Genomic DNA, 18,010 nt, shown 5'->3' with positions numbered 1-18,010 from the left:
TTATTTATGAAAGTCAAAGAATTTAAAAAATACATAAGATATTTAACTAAAGCTCTGGTAATGATAATTTTAATCTTAGGAATAAGCTTTGTCAAATGATTTGTCATTTATAAAACTCCATGACTTGCAAATACTAGTTACTTCTGGAATTCTCAATCTCTTTCAAATGAAGACCTACTCTAATGCAGCAGGAAGTATTTACTTCCAAAGAACAGCTCTAGGTTAATTTTTGGTCTGTTTCAGAAGACTCACCTCTTCGGTCTTCCCGCCATAGACCGGAATCCACATGAGTTTGTGCTGCCCTTCCTCAGCTGAGAGAGGATGCCAGGTCACTCTAAAACTGTCTGTCTTCATCTCATCAATTTCCAAGTACTGCTGAGCCGGAACTTCCTCTGTAAACAGTGGAAGGAGATTTTGTTAGGAAGTGAGAAGGCTAGAAAGCCAAAACTCAAGCAGCTCCCAGGGATCATAGGAAGACAAGACTCTTTGAGCAGTTTTTAGCTTTTGGGAAGTCATAGAAGAAAATGCAGTGAGCCTTCATGATTCTGTTCCCAACATCTACAAAGAGCATAAATTACAAAAGCCATGGAAATAAGAGATTTTAAGTTTTCCAGAGATTCCAGAAGTCTTGGGTTATTTATTGAGCTTTTTTCATTAAGTAAAAAAATTAAAACTCCATATTCATTATTTTGTGAAGGTATTATATTCTGAGGTTTTTTGCAGAAGGGTGATCTAGAGACAGGAGAAATGCTTCCTGTTAGCTGTATTTGCTTCAGTGGTTAAATCATTCTCAGATAGTTAGGCAAGCCCAGGGAAAGAACCTTCATCCTTTAAAGTGTACCTGTGAAATTAATGTGAGTCAACTCCCTGTATAGCTATCCTTATCTCAACCAGCAAAAACCTTTGTTCCTTCCTATTATTGCTTATATTCTCTCTACAACAAAATTAGAAATAAGGGCAAAATAGTTTCTTCTGGGTATTGAGGAGGTGGTGGGGAGAGGGAGGGGGTGGGGGCAGGGGGGAGAAATGACCCAAGCCTTGTATGCACATATGAATAATAAAATAATAAAAAAAAAAACTCATCACAAGTTTAGGTTTTCGCACAAAATCAAACTAATGTCAACGTATTTAATTTTTAATAAAGAAACAAATCAAATATTATACTCCTAAAAAAAAAAAGTGTACCTGTGATGTCATCAGAAGTGAAATACAATTTATCAGACCTTCCACTATTTCACAGCTTATGTAATTTTGGGTTTTCTAACCCAAAGCATAACATCCAACTGCATCTGAAATAGTTTTTAAGTCATTGAATTTTGTTATTTGATATCAGGGATTTTGAAACTCTGAGACAACATGAGAATTCCTCAAGTAATTTTGTGAAATTATCAAATTTTTCTGTAAATATTATTTCCCAATCCAGATTCATTCTCACTTCTCTCTAAATTACCTTATCTCCTCAATATTGAACTGAATTTGTTTCAAAGTGCAATCAGAAAGTTCAGAAAGCAAACAATAGAGTTGTTGCCACCAAGAGGTTAAAAAATGTTTTATATTTATTGGACAACTACAGGGTACATATAGAAAAGGGAATTAATTATTCATGCCTTATACTTAATTTTAGTATTTAAAATAGTCCTTGTATTAAGATTTTAATCTTCATGAAAATATAGCACTAGCTATCAAATGATATATTAGATTAAATATTATGGGACTGTCATTTTATTTGTCAAAAACTCTTAAATGTCAGTAACTTGGAGAATTCAACTTAATACAAACATACATGAATAAAAAATTTTTATAACAAGGAATAAAAGGTGTGTCATTAGAATGAGAACAATGCACACTTTTCAAAAACATCCCTTTTGAATTTAATCTTTTCTCTTTTTCCCTGCATTGATAGAGAATAACTCAGTACATATACTAGATATCTAATTGCTCACTGATTAATAATATTTTAAATGTTGATATTCGATCACTTCAAAATCACAATGAAGGTACTATTCCAGGTTTTGGTTGCTATACAGTTACTTTTGAAAAGTTTTCAAACCATAACAAGGCTTACCCGTGGTAAGAACTCCAACCAGAGGCAAAGACTGGCCCTCGTCATAGAGGGAGAAAATTGCAATAGAATATTCCGTTAGGGGCGTCAAGCCTTTCAGAGGGAACGTAGTAATGGGATCAACTTCAACCTGCAAAAGAGAATAGGCATAGTAGCTATTTCCAATATTCTAAAAATATAGGAATCGATTTATTATTGTGCCCAATGTTATTTCCATTCACAAAGTGCATACTGAAGAGGATGGTGTAAATATATAGAATGTTTCCAGCCAGATCTACCGGGGCAGACAGTTTTTGGCTTCACAGCCTGGGCTCTGCTGGCTCCATGACTGAGTGTTACACAACAACCATGCAGAGGAGGATTTGGGGATGTTAGTCATAAAGGAACTGGGAAATATTTGAAAATTCCTTTATCGTTCACAGAAAGGCATATTTAGGGAAAGTATATACTGCCCTCCTCAAGATGTCATAGGGATGATGTCCTGAAGACATAAGGTTATACGAAAAGGGAAGGTGAGCAAAAAGAACTTGATAACTAAAAACAGACCTTGAGGAAAGAAAACAAAGTGAGGGGAAAAGAGAGTAGGACCTAGAAGACAGAGCCCTGATCCCAGTGACCCTCAAGGTCAGCGAAAGAGGAAGAATGGACACAGCTTTTTCATTAATAGGTCAGTGTGGAGCTGCTGAGCTGCCTGGTTCAGGGAGCATATTGTAGACCATGGATGTGCCACACCTAACTGCTTTACAGACTTTCTCACTTAATTCCAACAAAAACTTATAACAACTTAAAATGAGATGTCTTAGCTCTAGTGACATTCTAGATAATTGAAGAAATGGCCATGTGTACCTGAAAGTAGGTTCTGCCATATTTGGTGCACTTAAAATGTTTTCATGAGACAGTTTGAAGGAATACAATAAGATCTCTTATCTAAAATACTATCAATGACTAATTTTGATGCTATCTGAGGTTAAAGGAAGGTAACTGACTCATCTTTCCCTACTTAACCCTTAATTGCCTCTCTATTGCCCTCCAAATCAAAACCAAGCACCCCAAGATATCCTCTAGGCCTCATATATTCTGGGAAAGCACCCCTTCTTTTTGTCATACTCCTAATGGCCTTCTGGTCTCCAAACACATTAGCCTCTGTCATGTCCTCACCTTTTCTACTTCAAGGTCTTTGCATATGCAATTCATTTTGTCTATGACCCTATTAGCTCTTTTCAAAATTAGGTGCTCTTCATCTATCATGATTGTGCTTTAATATGACCTCCTCAGAGGGGGTTTCCTTTTGGGTCATTTTCTCTAACATAACATTGTGCTTGTTGTCTCCTCCCTGGCACTAATCACATCTGAGATTATTTTATTTCTTCACTTGTTTACTGTCTGCCTCCTGGATACAGGTGAATTCCTTGAGGACAGGAACTTGTTTAGTTTTCTTTAAATTTGAGTGGATGGAATAAGTAATGAAAATGAAGATGCCTGTTTAAAAGAGATAAGAATAGTTTTCTCTAAACTACAAGAAACCATGTTTATCACTAAGGAATCAACTGTAGGTCAAAAAAAAAGTACCACCTTGAGAGAGGAGCTTCCATTTTACCATACTGTACCCCTCAGCCACTGTGCAGGGAAGGGACAGCTGACCTCAGCTTTCTCAGCCACCCAGCTGAGATACCAGCCAGGAGTGAAGTCATCTGTCAGTTCCAGCCTAGCCAAACTCCTACAGGGATGCAAGAGTCGCCTCAGCTGACACGACAAGGTAGTCCCAGTTCACTCTGCCCACCTTGCATAATAGTGGGCTGCTGTTTTTGTGTTGCACAGCAATACTGTATGGGAATATGTTTGATTTTCTTCTGAACCAGTGATTGGTAACAGTCTGGCTAATCCTCAGCACCTAATGTTTACTCTAGCGTGGAGCATGTGTATCTGTTCAAAAGAATCTAGCTTATTCATTAAAACCTTTTATTTGAGACTGAACAGACTATATTTTGTATACCTTCAACATTGGTTATTTTAGTTCAGCAAATACAAACCTTTAGGTATCATTTATTTCCATTAGTTATGATATTTTTAAACTAGTAGTTCTGGAACTGATTTGGTGGGTAGAACTTTTAACATGTACAAGAATTTTGAGATATGTTAACAAACGACCATGATCTCACTGTTTTGCAGCTATTTTAAAAAAATAATTTTATGAACAGACTAGTTAAAAGCTTAACTTCAGCTTAATTTGGGGAGGGATGAAGAAAGAGTCTTGGGTGAGGAATGAGGGATTTGGGCTTTACTCTGGGCTGTGCTGCTGAGTCATCAACGTTGGGAACTGGGCCCTCAGAGTGTAGAAACTGTCACCATTGCATTTATAAAACTCAAATGGTAGCACTTAATTCTCCACCATGTTTGTATGCTTCCTGAATCCTTTCATCAGAAATACTGAGATGCATCTGTCCTTAGTTTGACAAGTCATGCTTCATTAGCATTTTTATAAAGGTCACACAAAATTCTCTCTATAGAACATACAGACAGTGCCTGGCTCATGGTAAACAATCAAGAAATACCAGCTGTCATTATCATAATCACAATCACCACCATCATCATCCGCTGCTATTAGTTTATGGGCCATGTTTTACTTTTCTTCTTTGATCTCCAAAAAGTTGGGAAAAGAGGTAATGTAGAAAAGAAACAGAGAGAAGAAGTAAAGGAAGGAAGGTAGAAGGAAGAGAAAGTGAGGTAGGAAAAGTGAGAGGAAAAGGAAGTGAAATAGAGAAATAATAATTGCCTATAAAGTATGATCAATTAAATGTTACCTGCAAAGTACATTTTATTTAGGACATTCTGAAGTTTATTCCAGAATGTTTTGGGATATTTCCTAAAAACCCAATTGCTGCCCTATCAGTGCATAGAAGCTTAAATTCATAGAAGTTAAAGAAAATCTGGTAGGAATATTTGCCCTTAAAAACCATATATTCCAAAACTTTATTTCAGTAAAAGACACTTTTTTCTGCAGTCTCAAATCTCAACTGCTCGGCTAAGAATTAAGAAATAAGAAAACATAGGCTGGCCGAGTGGCTCAAGTGGTAGAGCATCTGCCTAGCAAGCATGAGGCCCTGAGTTCAAACCCCAGTACCACCCAAAAAAAAAAAAAAGGAAGAAAACACACACTCATCAAAATAGATGTTTAAAATGGCATGCATTATTTATGCATTTTAGTCAAATGAAACATCTCAGATCTTTATTCACAGCCCATTTACTCATATTTTAAATCAAGTTTTACAAAACATTGCTTTCTAATTTCTCACAATAATCCAAATCAGAAACAGCAACTGTCGAAGACATCCCTAAGCAACACATGTATTCTCAACAAATGTTAGCTCAGGGCATTCTTTGCGAAGGCAAATAGCATAGAATACAAGAAGAGGCCATAATGGCTACTAGAGTCAGAATGTTTGTGTCTCCCACACACTCAAATTTATTTAATACTACCTAATGTCCAATGCAAAAATATTAAGAGTTGAGGCTTTTGGAAGGTGATTAGGTCATGAGGAATTAGCACCCTTTATAAGAGAGGAAATGGGAGTTTGTCCGCTTCTTCCACCATGTGAGTACAAAGCTAGAAGATGTCAACTATGAGAATATGCCCTTACCAGACACTGAATCTACTAGTACCTTGGTTTTGCACTTCCCAGTGTCCAGAACTGTGAATGATAAATTTCTTTTATAAGTTACTCAGCCAAGGGTAATTTTCTATACCAATATAGATGGACAAAGACAACAATTAATCTTTTTATCATATAATTAAATCTTAAATATAACTGCTACATATACTAAAGTATCTTCTTGTTTTATTAAAAGTTGTTACCAAAAACAGATGCCCCACAATGAACAAATACTTAGTTGTTGCATTAATTTAGTTGTTCAATCATTAATTGATAAGTTTCAAAGAAAAATAGAAATCTCTGTTATATCTCCAAAAGTCCTATGATCTTACAGCCCCACCTGGATCTCTATGGAGCAGAGCTGGGACTGGCTGCATGTTGCATGGGCTCAAGCTGTCCATCCCATTAGTCCCTACTTCACCTAGTGTCCCTGTCACTGAAGTCCATTGTCCAATGTCATTTGTCGGTCTTGAGTTGTTTTCTTTCTTGTAGTAGATAATTTCTTCTACATCCATGTCTCCAAAATGGGAATACAAATTATAGCCTAAATTAGCCTCTTGTTTTAAGAAAAAGGGGTGAGAGTGTATTTCTTTGCACGTATGTCTATTCCCATACATATAGTAACATGTGTCACTCATTTCTATTATCTGCCTGATCTTACACAGCTAAGTTTCCAACTCTTGAGAAAGTAGTTGATTTACTTCTGGTGACAAAGAGACACCTATAAGTCGTGGGTTTTATTTCAGTCTTTTTACTATTCCAGACTTCTCTTCAAAAAACAAGTAATTAGTTCCAATGACCCCAGACTTGTCTGAATCATTTATCATCTGTATTTATGAAAGGTATTGAATAGTATTTCTGTAGATTTCAAATGTGCATTTATTGGCCATCTATTACACAATGTCCTTATGAGAGTGCATTCTGAAAAATAGTGAATGGGTTTAATTGAAGGAAAAAGTTTGTCTGTACGTACAAAAATGCTTGCTTTATTTGGTCAGAAAATAGAAATGATGTAATCCAACATATTTTTTCTCTTTGTCTTAGCTTCCTGGACCAAAATAAGGAAAAATAAAACAAAAGTAATCTTGCTATTCTGTTAAAACATAGTTCTAAAGAAAGAATTTCTGAAAGTATTAGTCACTGCATGCAAGATACTGTATCTTCGTGAAATTTGAAGTTCCATTATTTGGAAGTAGTTTCCTACCCAAAAGTTGAATTATTTTTTAGAGTTAGGCTCTTTACGAGTCTTTTAGGTGCCACTTTACTTAAAAGTATAGGGATAAACCGGATGACCCTGACTTTATTTTTAGTTTGATACCTCTATAAAGATATGCACTCTTCCCAACCCCCATCTGGAATAATAGATTGACCTTGCAAAGATGCCTGCATTAATGTGAATCTTCCATCTTACCTGCTCATCTTATGTGACTGATGTGCCCCCACAGTAGGTGGAGTCTATGTTTCTCCAGACATTGAATCCAGGCAGTGTCTTATGACATCTCTACCAATGGAAAATGGTAGAGGTGATACCAAACACCTTGTGAATCTAGGTCATTAAAGGCAATACAGCTTCAACTGGGCACTAGCTCTCTCCCTTTGATCACATGTCATGTGATTCCTGAGCCCTCTCCTGAAGCTGCATATTGGAGGCCTCATATGAAGGGTCTACTTAGAGAGATAGAGGACTGTTCCAGTTGCCAGCTGATCCAGTCTTCCCAGATCACATACCAGACATGTGAGTGTGGAGCAATTGAGTTGATGCCAGCTCCAGCCACTATCTGGCTATAACTTTATGTGTGACCCCAGCCAGAACTGCACAGACAAGCCCCAACCCCTGGCCCACAGAAACCATGAGAGAAAAATAAATCATTAGGTTTGTTTAAGGCACTAGACGTTGGTTATGCAGGCATAAATAATAAATCCACAACAACCTGAAAAACATATGTCATGTTCCATGACTTACCTCATTGATTTCAGTGCCATCTGCACTGGTATAAACAATTCGGTAACCACTGATCTTTCTTGATGTTGGGTCCCAGGTTAATCGAGCACTGTTAGAGCCAACATTGGAGATTCTCAGATTTCTTGGTGGAGTTAAAGGTACTAGAAAGTAAATGGAATAGGACACAATTAAAATGTTAATAACATACATGTAAAAAAAGACAAGAAACAGCATCTTTGAATTCTGATCTATTTCATGTGAAAAATGTTACCTAGGTAATAATGTATACTTTGGAAATAACCAATGAATTATCTCATAAAATCAACAATGATTTGTGATGGACAAAGAAAATGCTTTCCTTAGAGAAAGAATTGCAGTAATTAAGTTTTACGTGCTTAGAAATAAGTAAGATTTAAGCAATTTTCTATGCCTTTCTTGTCTCTGTTCAGTATTATCCCTATAATTTGATGTAAATGGGAAATCTAATGGATCAAAAACAAAGACACCTGAAATTACGTCTCAACTATCCTGTCTGACGATCATGTGACTCTGGCAAAGCCTCTTTACTTCTCAGCTATACAATTTCCCACGTATAAAATGAGAAAGATGCCATGTAACCATGTCCATGTGAGTCTATCAGGCATTTCCAACCAACCTGTTAAAGAACTGGACCACTAACTCCTGCTTCATTGCCCCTCCCTTAGTCTTTTCCTCTGAACAAACAGAAACCCTATGCTTCCTGTCATTCAGTATAAAAACCTTGGAGTCATCCTGAATTCCTTTTTATCTCACAACCTACTTGGAATCCATCAGCAATTCTTTTAGTGTTTATCCAGAATTTGACCACTTCTCTGCACTCCCTCTGCTACCAACTTGGCTGTTCTCTTACCGGCTTTGATTTTTCCATGGTCTCTCAACTTCTCCCCCTGCTTCCATTTCCCCTTCCCTTATAGCTATTCTTAAGTGAGCAGCCAGAGTGCTCCTTTAAAAACCTCTGCCAGATCAGTTTGCTACTCTGCACCAAAGTGTTCAATGGCTCCCAACTCCTTTAGTTTTTACAGCAACCATAAGGATTCTACATAACTGGCCCTGTGCCATCTTGCTGCCCCATCTCTACACTGTCTCATGACATTCATTGTCACCTTTCCGATGCTGGAACCTCCAGACATGCTCACACACAAGTCACCACATTTTCTGTCCCCTTTGCCTACAAGACTCTTCTCCTACATATCTGCCTGACTGTTGTCCTCACCTCTTTCAGGTTTCTGAACGTATGCCATCCTCTTGATGAGGCTTTCTATGATCATTTCATGTCAAATAACTTCCACCCCAACACTAAATAGCCCCTTTCCTGCTTTATTTTTTTTTCACTGCACATTTTTTGTTTACTGTTTACTCCCCCTCAATGTTTTGTAATCTCAGGGGATTGGAGAATATGGTTTAATTTTGTTCCCAACTCTAACATAAAGATAGCAAATACTCAATAAATATTTAGGGAATCAATGGGTAATTGTCTGCTCTGGATAAACCACAGTGGTTGTGATTAAAGACTAAAAACAATAAACACTCTGCTATTGCTCTGAAATTATTTAATGAGGTATTGGTATTTCTGCAGAATCTTATGGCTGTAAGTTCCACAGCTACTTTAACTTCTTTAAAGATTCCCTTCTGATTCAATAGATTAAAACTGCCCATCATTTTTGAGTTTCATGACCTTTTACATATTTATAGTAGCAAAATCGTTAGCATTTATCGAGTGCTTTCTGTGAGTTTGACACATAGCTTTGTTATCTTCTTAAATCCTAATGTTAGACTTCAAGAATATAGTTGCAATTATCCCCATTCTAATGATGACAAAATTGAGGTAACTTTGTTAAGGTCACATTTACTGGAAGTACAAGAGCAATCAGCATTTAACTCAGGTAATTGATTCCAGAGGTAGCAATGTTTACCGGAATGCTAATTTCTTCTCTCCCTGCCCCCCATACACATATACTCACAGCCCAAAGTCTCAAATAGTGCTGCTAGGGCCAACAGAGTAAAAACCTTGAAGACAAATTATGACAATTATCAGCCATAGCAGAAGGACTATGTTTCCAAAGCAAATAACTCCAAAAGCCAATTTTTTCATTAACTCAATATATACTGATTGTTTCACAATAAAGACCTTACAGGAGTTCCTGACCCTTTTGATACTTACAGAGCTAGAGAGAAAAATCAGGAAAGAGAAAAGCAATTGTATTCGACACACTTAGCTCTACATTTTTCTGGAATTCAATTATATTTGGCAGTGTGGCAGTTCCCATAAAATGCCAGTCTTAGAAATATTTTTTTGTAGGATTTCTCCCTTTTTCCTAATCAACTGCTAATCATGGGAAAGAGCTGTACACATTTTTAAACATATAAGCTAATGAGCATTGTGAATGACAGGTAGTTGGGAATAGTTTTTCTTTCAAATAGACAGCATCCCAAAATTCACTCAAGTCAGGTCATATATTAGACACTTTCTGGTATGATTCATTTGTTTGCTCCTTCTACCTACCTTGCCCCCATCCCTCCAGTTTTGTTTGTTTGCTGTTTTAATTTCATCTGCCTTTTTCTGACAAACAAGAACACAGCCCCATCTAACAAAGAATGGATGTAGGAAAACTTCTTTCCTTACTTCTATTATGTTTTCCTCAGTAAAATCTTAAAGACAAAGGCATTGTAGAATTTATGTTATTCATCTCTTTCCAAGGCTGAGTGGGGTGGGCAAGTCCCCAAGGCAACCTGTATTTGATTATGTTTCAAAATATCATGAATGAGCCATATTTTTAATAGTTTATGGGAGGCCTTATTTGTATGCTATCATAGTAGTTTATCTCTTATATTTAAAAGTAAATAAATGTAAGCATTTCTTTAAAATATTATGAATTCCCTACACTTAACCAAAATTAGTCTTAAGGCCAAGGATGTAGACAATGGCAGAATGCTTACCTAGCACGTGAGGCCCTGCATTTATTCCCCAACACCACACGAAAAAAGTAAAAACTGGTCTTGTCAATTTGGTTGATTAAAAAAACAAACACTCATATGAGACAAATAGCAACGATTTTTAGAACAAGGTGTGTTAATTTTGATGAGTGGGAAGCAAATATGGATTATTATGGGCTAAGTGCTTTCACATGAACTACTGTATTTACTCTCATATCAAACACATGCTGTAAGACATTGTTCCTCCTTTTACACTTAAGAGAAGTTACAACATTTGGCCATTATCACCCAACCTCAGCTAAAGTATCACTTGAGCTGAGACTCCTATCTCGGCCACTATGATTCCACAGCCCTTCCTGAGTCCCCTTCTACTCTGATCTAGCATTTGGATTGAGACAAAGACATAGGTGGAACTACCTGGAGGGTGCTGAAGTTCAGCTATTGCATCCATATCACTTATAATACAACATAGACAAAATATATTTCCTTCCCTTGAGGAAAGTATACATTTTCCTGTGTTGCAATGACCTCTTAAGGGGTTTCAGACTAAATGGGTATTTCCAAGTCCCAACATTCATTTGGATTTTTATTACATTTCATTTGAATGACAGTCTTGCTCACATGTTGTTTCTTGTCCTGTCACAGGATCACTGGCCTCTTCTCCAAACATGGCATACACGGTGACTGTGTATTCAGTATTGGGGAACAATCCAGTCAACTCAATGTTAGTATGTGTCTCTCCAATTTTCAGCTGAAAACAACACACAGAATTAGCTCATTGCCAATTTGTATTAGTCCTGTTGATCACAGTGGAGTTGAATAAAGGAGAGATTTCTGTGGAACACTTTGAGTCTCCTCACAAACCCTTCATCAAATGGGCTTCAGTCATAATTTTAATTGTCATGTACTGTTTTATATTAGGATCAGATAATATGGAACCATATAAAAGTGGATTTCCTGTGCATGCTGTGTTGGGACAGCACTTTACATGTGGACAGGTGGCAACTACAGCCAGACCAACAATGTTAAGTGTCTGGTCCCAGAGGAGTGGGGAAGGAATTAAATCAGAAATACTCTCTAGAGATGTGAGCCTCAGGCTAGCGCGGTGGAAGCAGGGCCAAGCAGGCATCTGTCATTACTTGCTAATTCTAACCAATCCTCTGGCTGGATGCCCAGTTTTTGCTTCAAGCTTGATTGAGCTGAGCCAATTTTGCCACTCCATTTGACAAGGAGGCCTTTCTGGTTGAATTATCCGCAGGAGATAAGCCCATTCTGACACTCAGGGAATTTGCTTTTTGATTCTGGGACAACATTTCTAATCTTTGAAACTGGTCAAAGAAACCAATGATATCAGAGGTGTGACAATTGAGTGCCAACTCTGACAGGATAGTTTTATATTTTGGAATCATGGGGAAAAAAACAACTCCATAAACAGTCTTCTTGTCACATGGCTGCAAGTGTTATTTTCAAGTTACATTTAAAAATTTTGAGCTATCACAATGTATTAGATAAAGGTATAGAAAATAATGCACCTGATATGCATTGCTCAAATTTACCAAATATCAACATCTTGTCACATAGACTTCAGATCTTATTTTAGAAAGAACTAATATATTTAGATAAGACAGCAGTTTTTTTCTTTCTTTCTGTTCACCATCTCTGCTCTCATATTGGTGTATATCTTATTGCTCCATTTTTTACTTCAGTACTTATAAGTGCACATCTGTTCACAATGTAGTGTCCTGTAGTGTGTAATAATATACATAAATGGGACCATATCAGCATATTCTTCTTGCTGTTAGTTTTTTGCCTCTGTCAATATTATGTTTCAAGATTTATCTGTGCTGATACGCAGGGACAGAGTTGACATTACTAATTCTTCTTTGGTATTCTTTTTTGTAAATACTTCATTATTTTCCAGTCCTCTCTTGATGAACATGTTGTATTTTTTTGCAATGTTCTGTTCCAATCAAGCATTGGCATTGAGAATTCTTGCAAGATGCTTCCCTATAATATGTATCATTAAAGTAGACATAGCTTCAACATGAGGAAATATATCAAAATTTTCTCCAAGGTCACTGTATCAATTTCCATGCCTTTAGCACTAGGAAGTGATTGTTTTCCCAAGTGCTCACTACATATATTATCAGACTTCAAAAAGGTTTTGCCAATCTGCTGGCTATGAACTAGTGTTCCTTTAATGTGCATTTTTCTCTTTTCTAGTGAGGCTGAGCATTTTCCAGCACTAATTTTAAGTCTTCCTTCTGCCAACATAATTCAAATAAATTTTAAATACAAGTAAGAAAAAGTTGTCTAAACCTTGGAATTAAGAGAGCACATGTCACAATCAATACTATGGTTTTGATATGAAGATTCACTATTTTTTTTACTCTAATGATTTCAGTTATCAAAAGCAGGTTTTGAACAATCTTAGAGAACCAAGTTCCAAACTGCCTTTCTCATCCACTTCAGAAGTCAAGGCACTTCTGAGTGGCAGAAAACTTCCTCTTTGTCCCTTGAATGTCTGCATTATAGCAATTGTCTCTGTAAGTCAAAAATGACTGAAGTAATTTGAATGTAAAATATTCATAATTTAAAGTAGAATAATAAATGCAAAAAATTCATATCAACGAAATATATTTGTTTATCTCTCAAATTAGTAAGAACAAAATTTAATTCTATGTACATGGTTGAAAAGTCACTTATGAACTGCATATGATAAAATAAATTATGTTAACATTCTCTAGAGCAATCTAATAATGTCTAGTACAACCCTTAATAATTCACATAATCTTTGAAAAATAAACTCTATTTCTGGTAATTTATCCTAAGGAGATAATTGGATAATCATACAAGGACATATGTAAGAATGTTAAGAATGGCTAATAAGATAACAAGCCCTTTCTATGTCTAAAGACATGGAATTAATTAAACACAATCTGTACTAATAGTGGAATATGATGACTGTGTAAAATATTCTTTAATGGCAGTGCAACATATTTACAATTAATGAAATGGAAATGCAGGATACAAAAACATTTTTGTCGTATTAAAATGAATTGAAAAAGACATAACTAAATGTTAATAATGGTTATCTCTAGGTCTAGAATTTCAAGTGATAGTTTTTCTTTTTGCCAATCAAATGTATCTAATTTTTATATATTCAATTTTTACAGTAAAAAATTATCTTAACAAAGTCAGACTCCAGGACTGTAGGTGATAGTGGGTTTTACCTCTTTTTCATCTCCAGCCAGACCCTCTGTGAGAGGAGCATAGAGGATCAGGTATCCTGTGGCCCCAGGCACTGCATCCCATTTGACACGCAGACTATTCTCAGTCACATCATATAGTTCAAGTTCAGAAGCCATAGGCAAAGCGACTGCAAGGGGATATTCTTTTTAATATTCAGTCATTTATAAGTACACTCAAGAAAAAATAGAATCAAGAAGTCAGACTGGTCATATTTGAGGCATAGGGATAAAGGGATTAGGATAAATTGCAAGTTCCTGGCTGAAACATTGCCAGTGAAAAACATGAAACATGGCTTTTTCAAGTATAATTCTAGTCAAAAATGTGACCCTTCCTGCTTTTCTAACCACATCGTCAAGCTCAGAACTTATACTCACAGCTTTCTGTGCCCACTTTTTTTTGAGTGCCTACAGCACTTCATGATACTAATGTGGTCGCATGTGCCTGGTTTGCATCCCCACCCCTGACTAGATCAAAACATCCCTGAGAGTAAGGATGGTCACTAAGATATTTCTGCAAAATAGGGGCATTGTCAGACTTAACTCCAATAAAGTATGGAGAATAATAACCACAGTGCCTGGCACATTGTTCTTAGTGCTGCTTATGTTCTTATTATTCTATCAGAAGCAGATTTCTTAGACAAATTTTGCATAGTGCCTAGTAGTGTAATAGAAATTCACTGTTTGAAATGAATAAAAGAATGGCAGATCTTAAGATTATCTCGTATGATGTGTTATCATGATCATGCCTTGGAAATATTCAGAGGCTTGTTTTAATTACTATGAGATAAATTATGAAGGGAGATGTAGCATAATTTCCTTGATTTTCTAATGGGCAGAAGATTCACAATGTACCTTCTTTTCTACTGACAGATCTGGGCACAGTTCTTGGTTCAAAATAGGCAATTACTAAAATTTTGTTTAATAGATGAATGAATGAATTTGTGCTCTTCATTACCAAGGTTGCTCTCTCCTAACCACACCACACATTTATAATATCCACTTCAAAATGTGGCAGCTACAAACATGAAGCTTAGGGATAAAGGGATTAGGATAAATTGCAAGTTCCTGGCTTAAACATTGCCAATGAGAAAGATGAAACATGGCTTTTTCAAGTATAATTCTAGACCATAATGTGACCCTTCCTGCTTTTCTAACCACATATTGCATGACAACTACTTCCTGTGAATTTGATCTATGATGTCAATGAATCCTAAACAGACCAGGTCAGGAACGGCTGCCTAAGCAGTGCTGTACCAGTTAGAAATGGTGTAGAATTAAATACATACGTGTGGTTTCAGTTCCCCGCAGGCCTTCACTAGCAGTGTGGGCATATATTGCAAAGACTGCTATTTGGTATTCAGTTAAAGACATCAAGTTTTTCAACACGATGGAAGATATGCTTCCATCTACCACCACCTGTTTGAGGAATAAGACCATGATATCTCACATGCAGAATTGAGACCAAAAAACAAAAGTATTTCCAGCAGTAACATTTCATTAAATATTTTATTATTCATGCCACATCCTTATTTCTATTGGGGCAGTCGACTGTCTTTGAATTCCTGCAGAAAGTGATGCACTTTTTATGGAATGTGATCAAAGTCATTTATTAATCTATATCTAATGGAAATTGTATCATTCCTGGGCTAATTATTATCCTATTCACATCCACTTAGAAAAACAGTGGACACAATTTTTCCATGGAACTTTGGGAAACATTTGAAAGGTTTATTAGTCATGTAAAAGGCAGAATCAGTGGAAGTACTCTGATTTATTTCCCTTTGGTCCACATGATTTAAAACCCCATCATCAATTTCTCTTACACTTGAAAGAAATTCACAAATCCTGCCATGGTACAGAAGAAACATACTGAGGTCAATCAGAGGTTAGAACAACAAAAGGAAATGGGGATTTCATCATGTCATTTATTTCCTGTGAAAAGCCATTATCAGAGGTAGGGAATGGGAAGGATCCAGTCATTTGGCAATAGTTATTCTCTTCTGCAATGGTCAAACTGTGAAAACTTCTGGCCACAGCTACTTTATTATAGCTTTTAAGTTGTGCTGATCTCTACAAAGATCATGAAATTCTAAACCCTGGGGGACTAGTCCATTAAGTCAGCACATAATTTGGAATACTGTCTCCACTAGTGCAGAAATCTCAGACAACTCCCAAGTAGAAAAAGATGAATGAAAATCAAAAGGTGAAATGGCCAGATAATTAGCTACTGATATCTTTTGTTTCAGGACTCCTAATTTTAAGAAATATGTCAGAAATATGTAGCTAACCAGTTCTGAGAGTTGTTTGATGGAGGAATGAGACAATATGCAAATACCATAACTCAAAGAGACAGAAGAATAATAAACATGTTTAGAAATGAATTTCAGTTGAATTATTTACAATATTTGTGGAAAAATAGTCTCCTATATATACATTTCCACCTTGAAAAGATTGTCTCTTTATTACCTCCTCTGGTTTTCCACCTCGGGTAGGATAATACACAACTCTGTATTTTTCCGCTCTTCCTGGGGCATGAGTCCAGTTAACCATAAAGCTTCTTGCAGTGACTTCAGAAGTAATCAACTCTGTAGGTGGCCCAATGGTGGCAAGGGCTGAGGCTAAATTTTAAAGATAAGTCAAATTAATGTCTTTCCCAAAGTTATTCCTATAAACCTAAAAATTCCACAAGTGGGAAATGTCTACTGATAATAGAGACTGGAAGAACAAAAAGAGGGTTAGGAAAGGAAGGATAAAAAAGGGTAATTAAGAAGGTGAATATGATCAATACATTATATGCAAGTATGGAAATATCATAATGAAACCCCTTATTTTTATACAGAATCTATAGGGAATTAAAAAAACTCAGCCCCCAAAGAATCAACATCCCAATGAAGAAACAGGCACATGAATTAAACAGGGAATTCTCAAAGGAAGAGGTACAAATGGTCAGTAAATACATGAAGAAGTGTTCAACTTCCCTGGTTATAAAAGAGATGCAAATCAAAACAACACTTAGATTTCATCTCACCCCAATTAGAATGGCCATAATCAAGTGTAATAACAGCAACAAATGCTGATGAGGATGTGGTGAAACAGGAGCCCTTATACACTGCTGGTGGGAATGCAAATTAGTTCAACCACTATGGAAAGCAGTAAGGAAATTCCTCAAAAAACTAGAGATAGAACTGCCATATGATCCACTGATACCACTCCTGGGCATCTACCCAAAGAACATAAGACAGGATACAGTAGAAACACCTGTATCCCGATGTCCATCACAGCACTGTTTACAATAGCCAAACTTTGGAAACAAGCCAGATGCCCTACAACTGATGAATGGATGAAGAAATTGTGGTATATATACACAATGGAGTACTACTCAGCCATAAGGAATCCCACATGTGGTTTGAAGGTAAATGGATGCAATTGGAAGACATCATGTTAAGTGAAGTAAGCCAGGATCAAAAATACAAAAGCCACATGTTTTCTCTCATATGTGGAAGATAGATACAAAGATACATATACACAAAAACAATCGTGATCGTATACAAACTCAGATGTAGAACATGTTTGTAACAGTTTGCAACTCTATGGAACTTGGGGAAAGAGGAAAAAGAAAAGAGAATGATAAAGCATCAGTATAGCGCATAACATAAGATGTGAAGGTAGAGAATATAAGGATTTGTGTTGAAAAATGTGTGGTTGGGAGGTAAAGGGGTAAGGGAGAGTAATGAAAGAGGTTGAACGGACCAACGTAAAGCACAGCCACAGTGGTCATACATTGAGACATCCCTTTGAACATCAACTTAAATATTAATAATGAAAACCAGAACTATAAAATAGGTACAGTGTGTGGGGGGTATACCAGTGGGAGAGGGGTGGATGAAGGAAGGAGATTAAGATGACAGTATATGGTAGATGGACTTCATATACCTATATGATATAGAACTAAGAAACCTCTTGTAATTGCTTTAAATGGGGTGTGGAGGAGGCTGAGAGGGAGAGACGATGGGGGCAGTATAAATAATGTACAATATAAGTCTAATTGGAATTTTCAGTACAAACCCCCCATATAATGAATATATCCTAATAAAAACTTATTAAAAATAAAATAAAATAGCATGCTAAGAAA

The 18,010-nt window shown here is 36.4% G+C and overlaps 1 protein-coding gene across 6 annotated transcripts in view; it reads right to left on the bottom strand.

Moving 5' to 3' along the window:
- Positions 1-18,010, bottom strand: part of Col14a1 (collagen type XIV alpha 1 chain) — a 277,904-nt gene that overhangs the window by 111,568 nt on the left and 148,326 nt on the right. For all 6 annotated transcript variants that reach the window (XM_074069130.1, XM_074069129.1, XM_074069128.1 and 3 more), the window contains 7 exons: positions 16,345-16,496; positions 15,165-15,294; positions 13,861-14,006; positions 11,249-11,378; positions 7,676-7,815; positions 2,066-2,192; positions 253-392 (listed from right to left, as the gene is read on the bottom strand). In XM_074069130.1, the coding sequence (XP_073925231.1) occupies positions 253-392; positions 2,066-2,192; positions 7,676-7,815; positions 11,249-11,378; positions 13,861-14,006; positions 15,165-15,294; positions 16,345-16,496 (965 nt within the window). The remainder of the gene's footprint in view (positions 1-252; positions 393-2,065; positions 2,193-7,675; positions 7,816-11,248; positions 11,379-13,860; positions 14,007-15,164; positions 15,295-16,344; positions 16,497-18,010) is intronic.

The sequence above is a fragment of the Castor canadensis genome, chromosome 3 (genome assembly GCF_047511655.1).
Source record: "Castor canadensis chromosome 3, mCasCan1.hap1v2, whole genome shotgun sequence".
Classification (NCBI taxonomy): Eukaryota; Metazoa; Chordata; class Mammalia; order Rodentia; family Castoridae; genus Castor; species Castor canadensis.
Note: the sequence above shows the minus strand (reverse complement) of the source record. Positions and strands in the feature narration are given on the sequence as shown.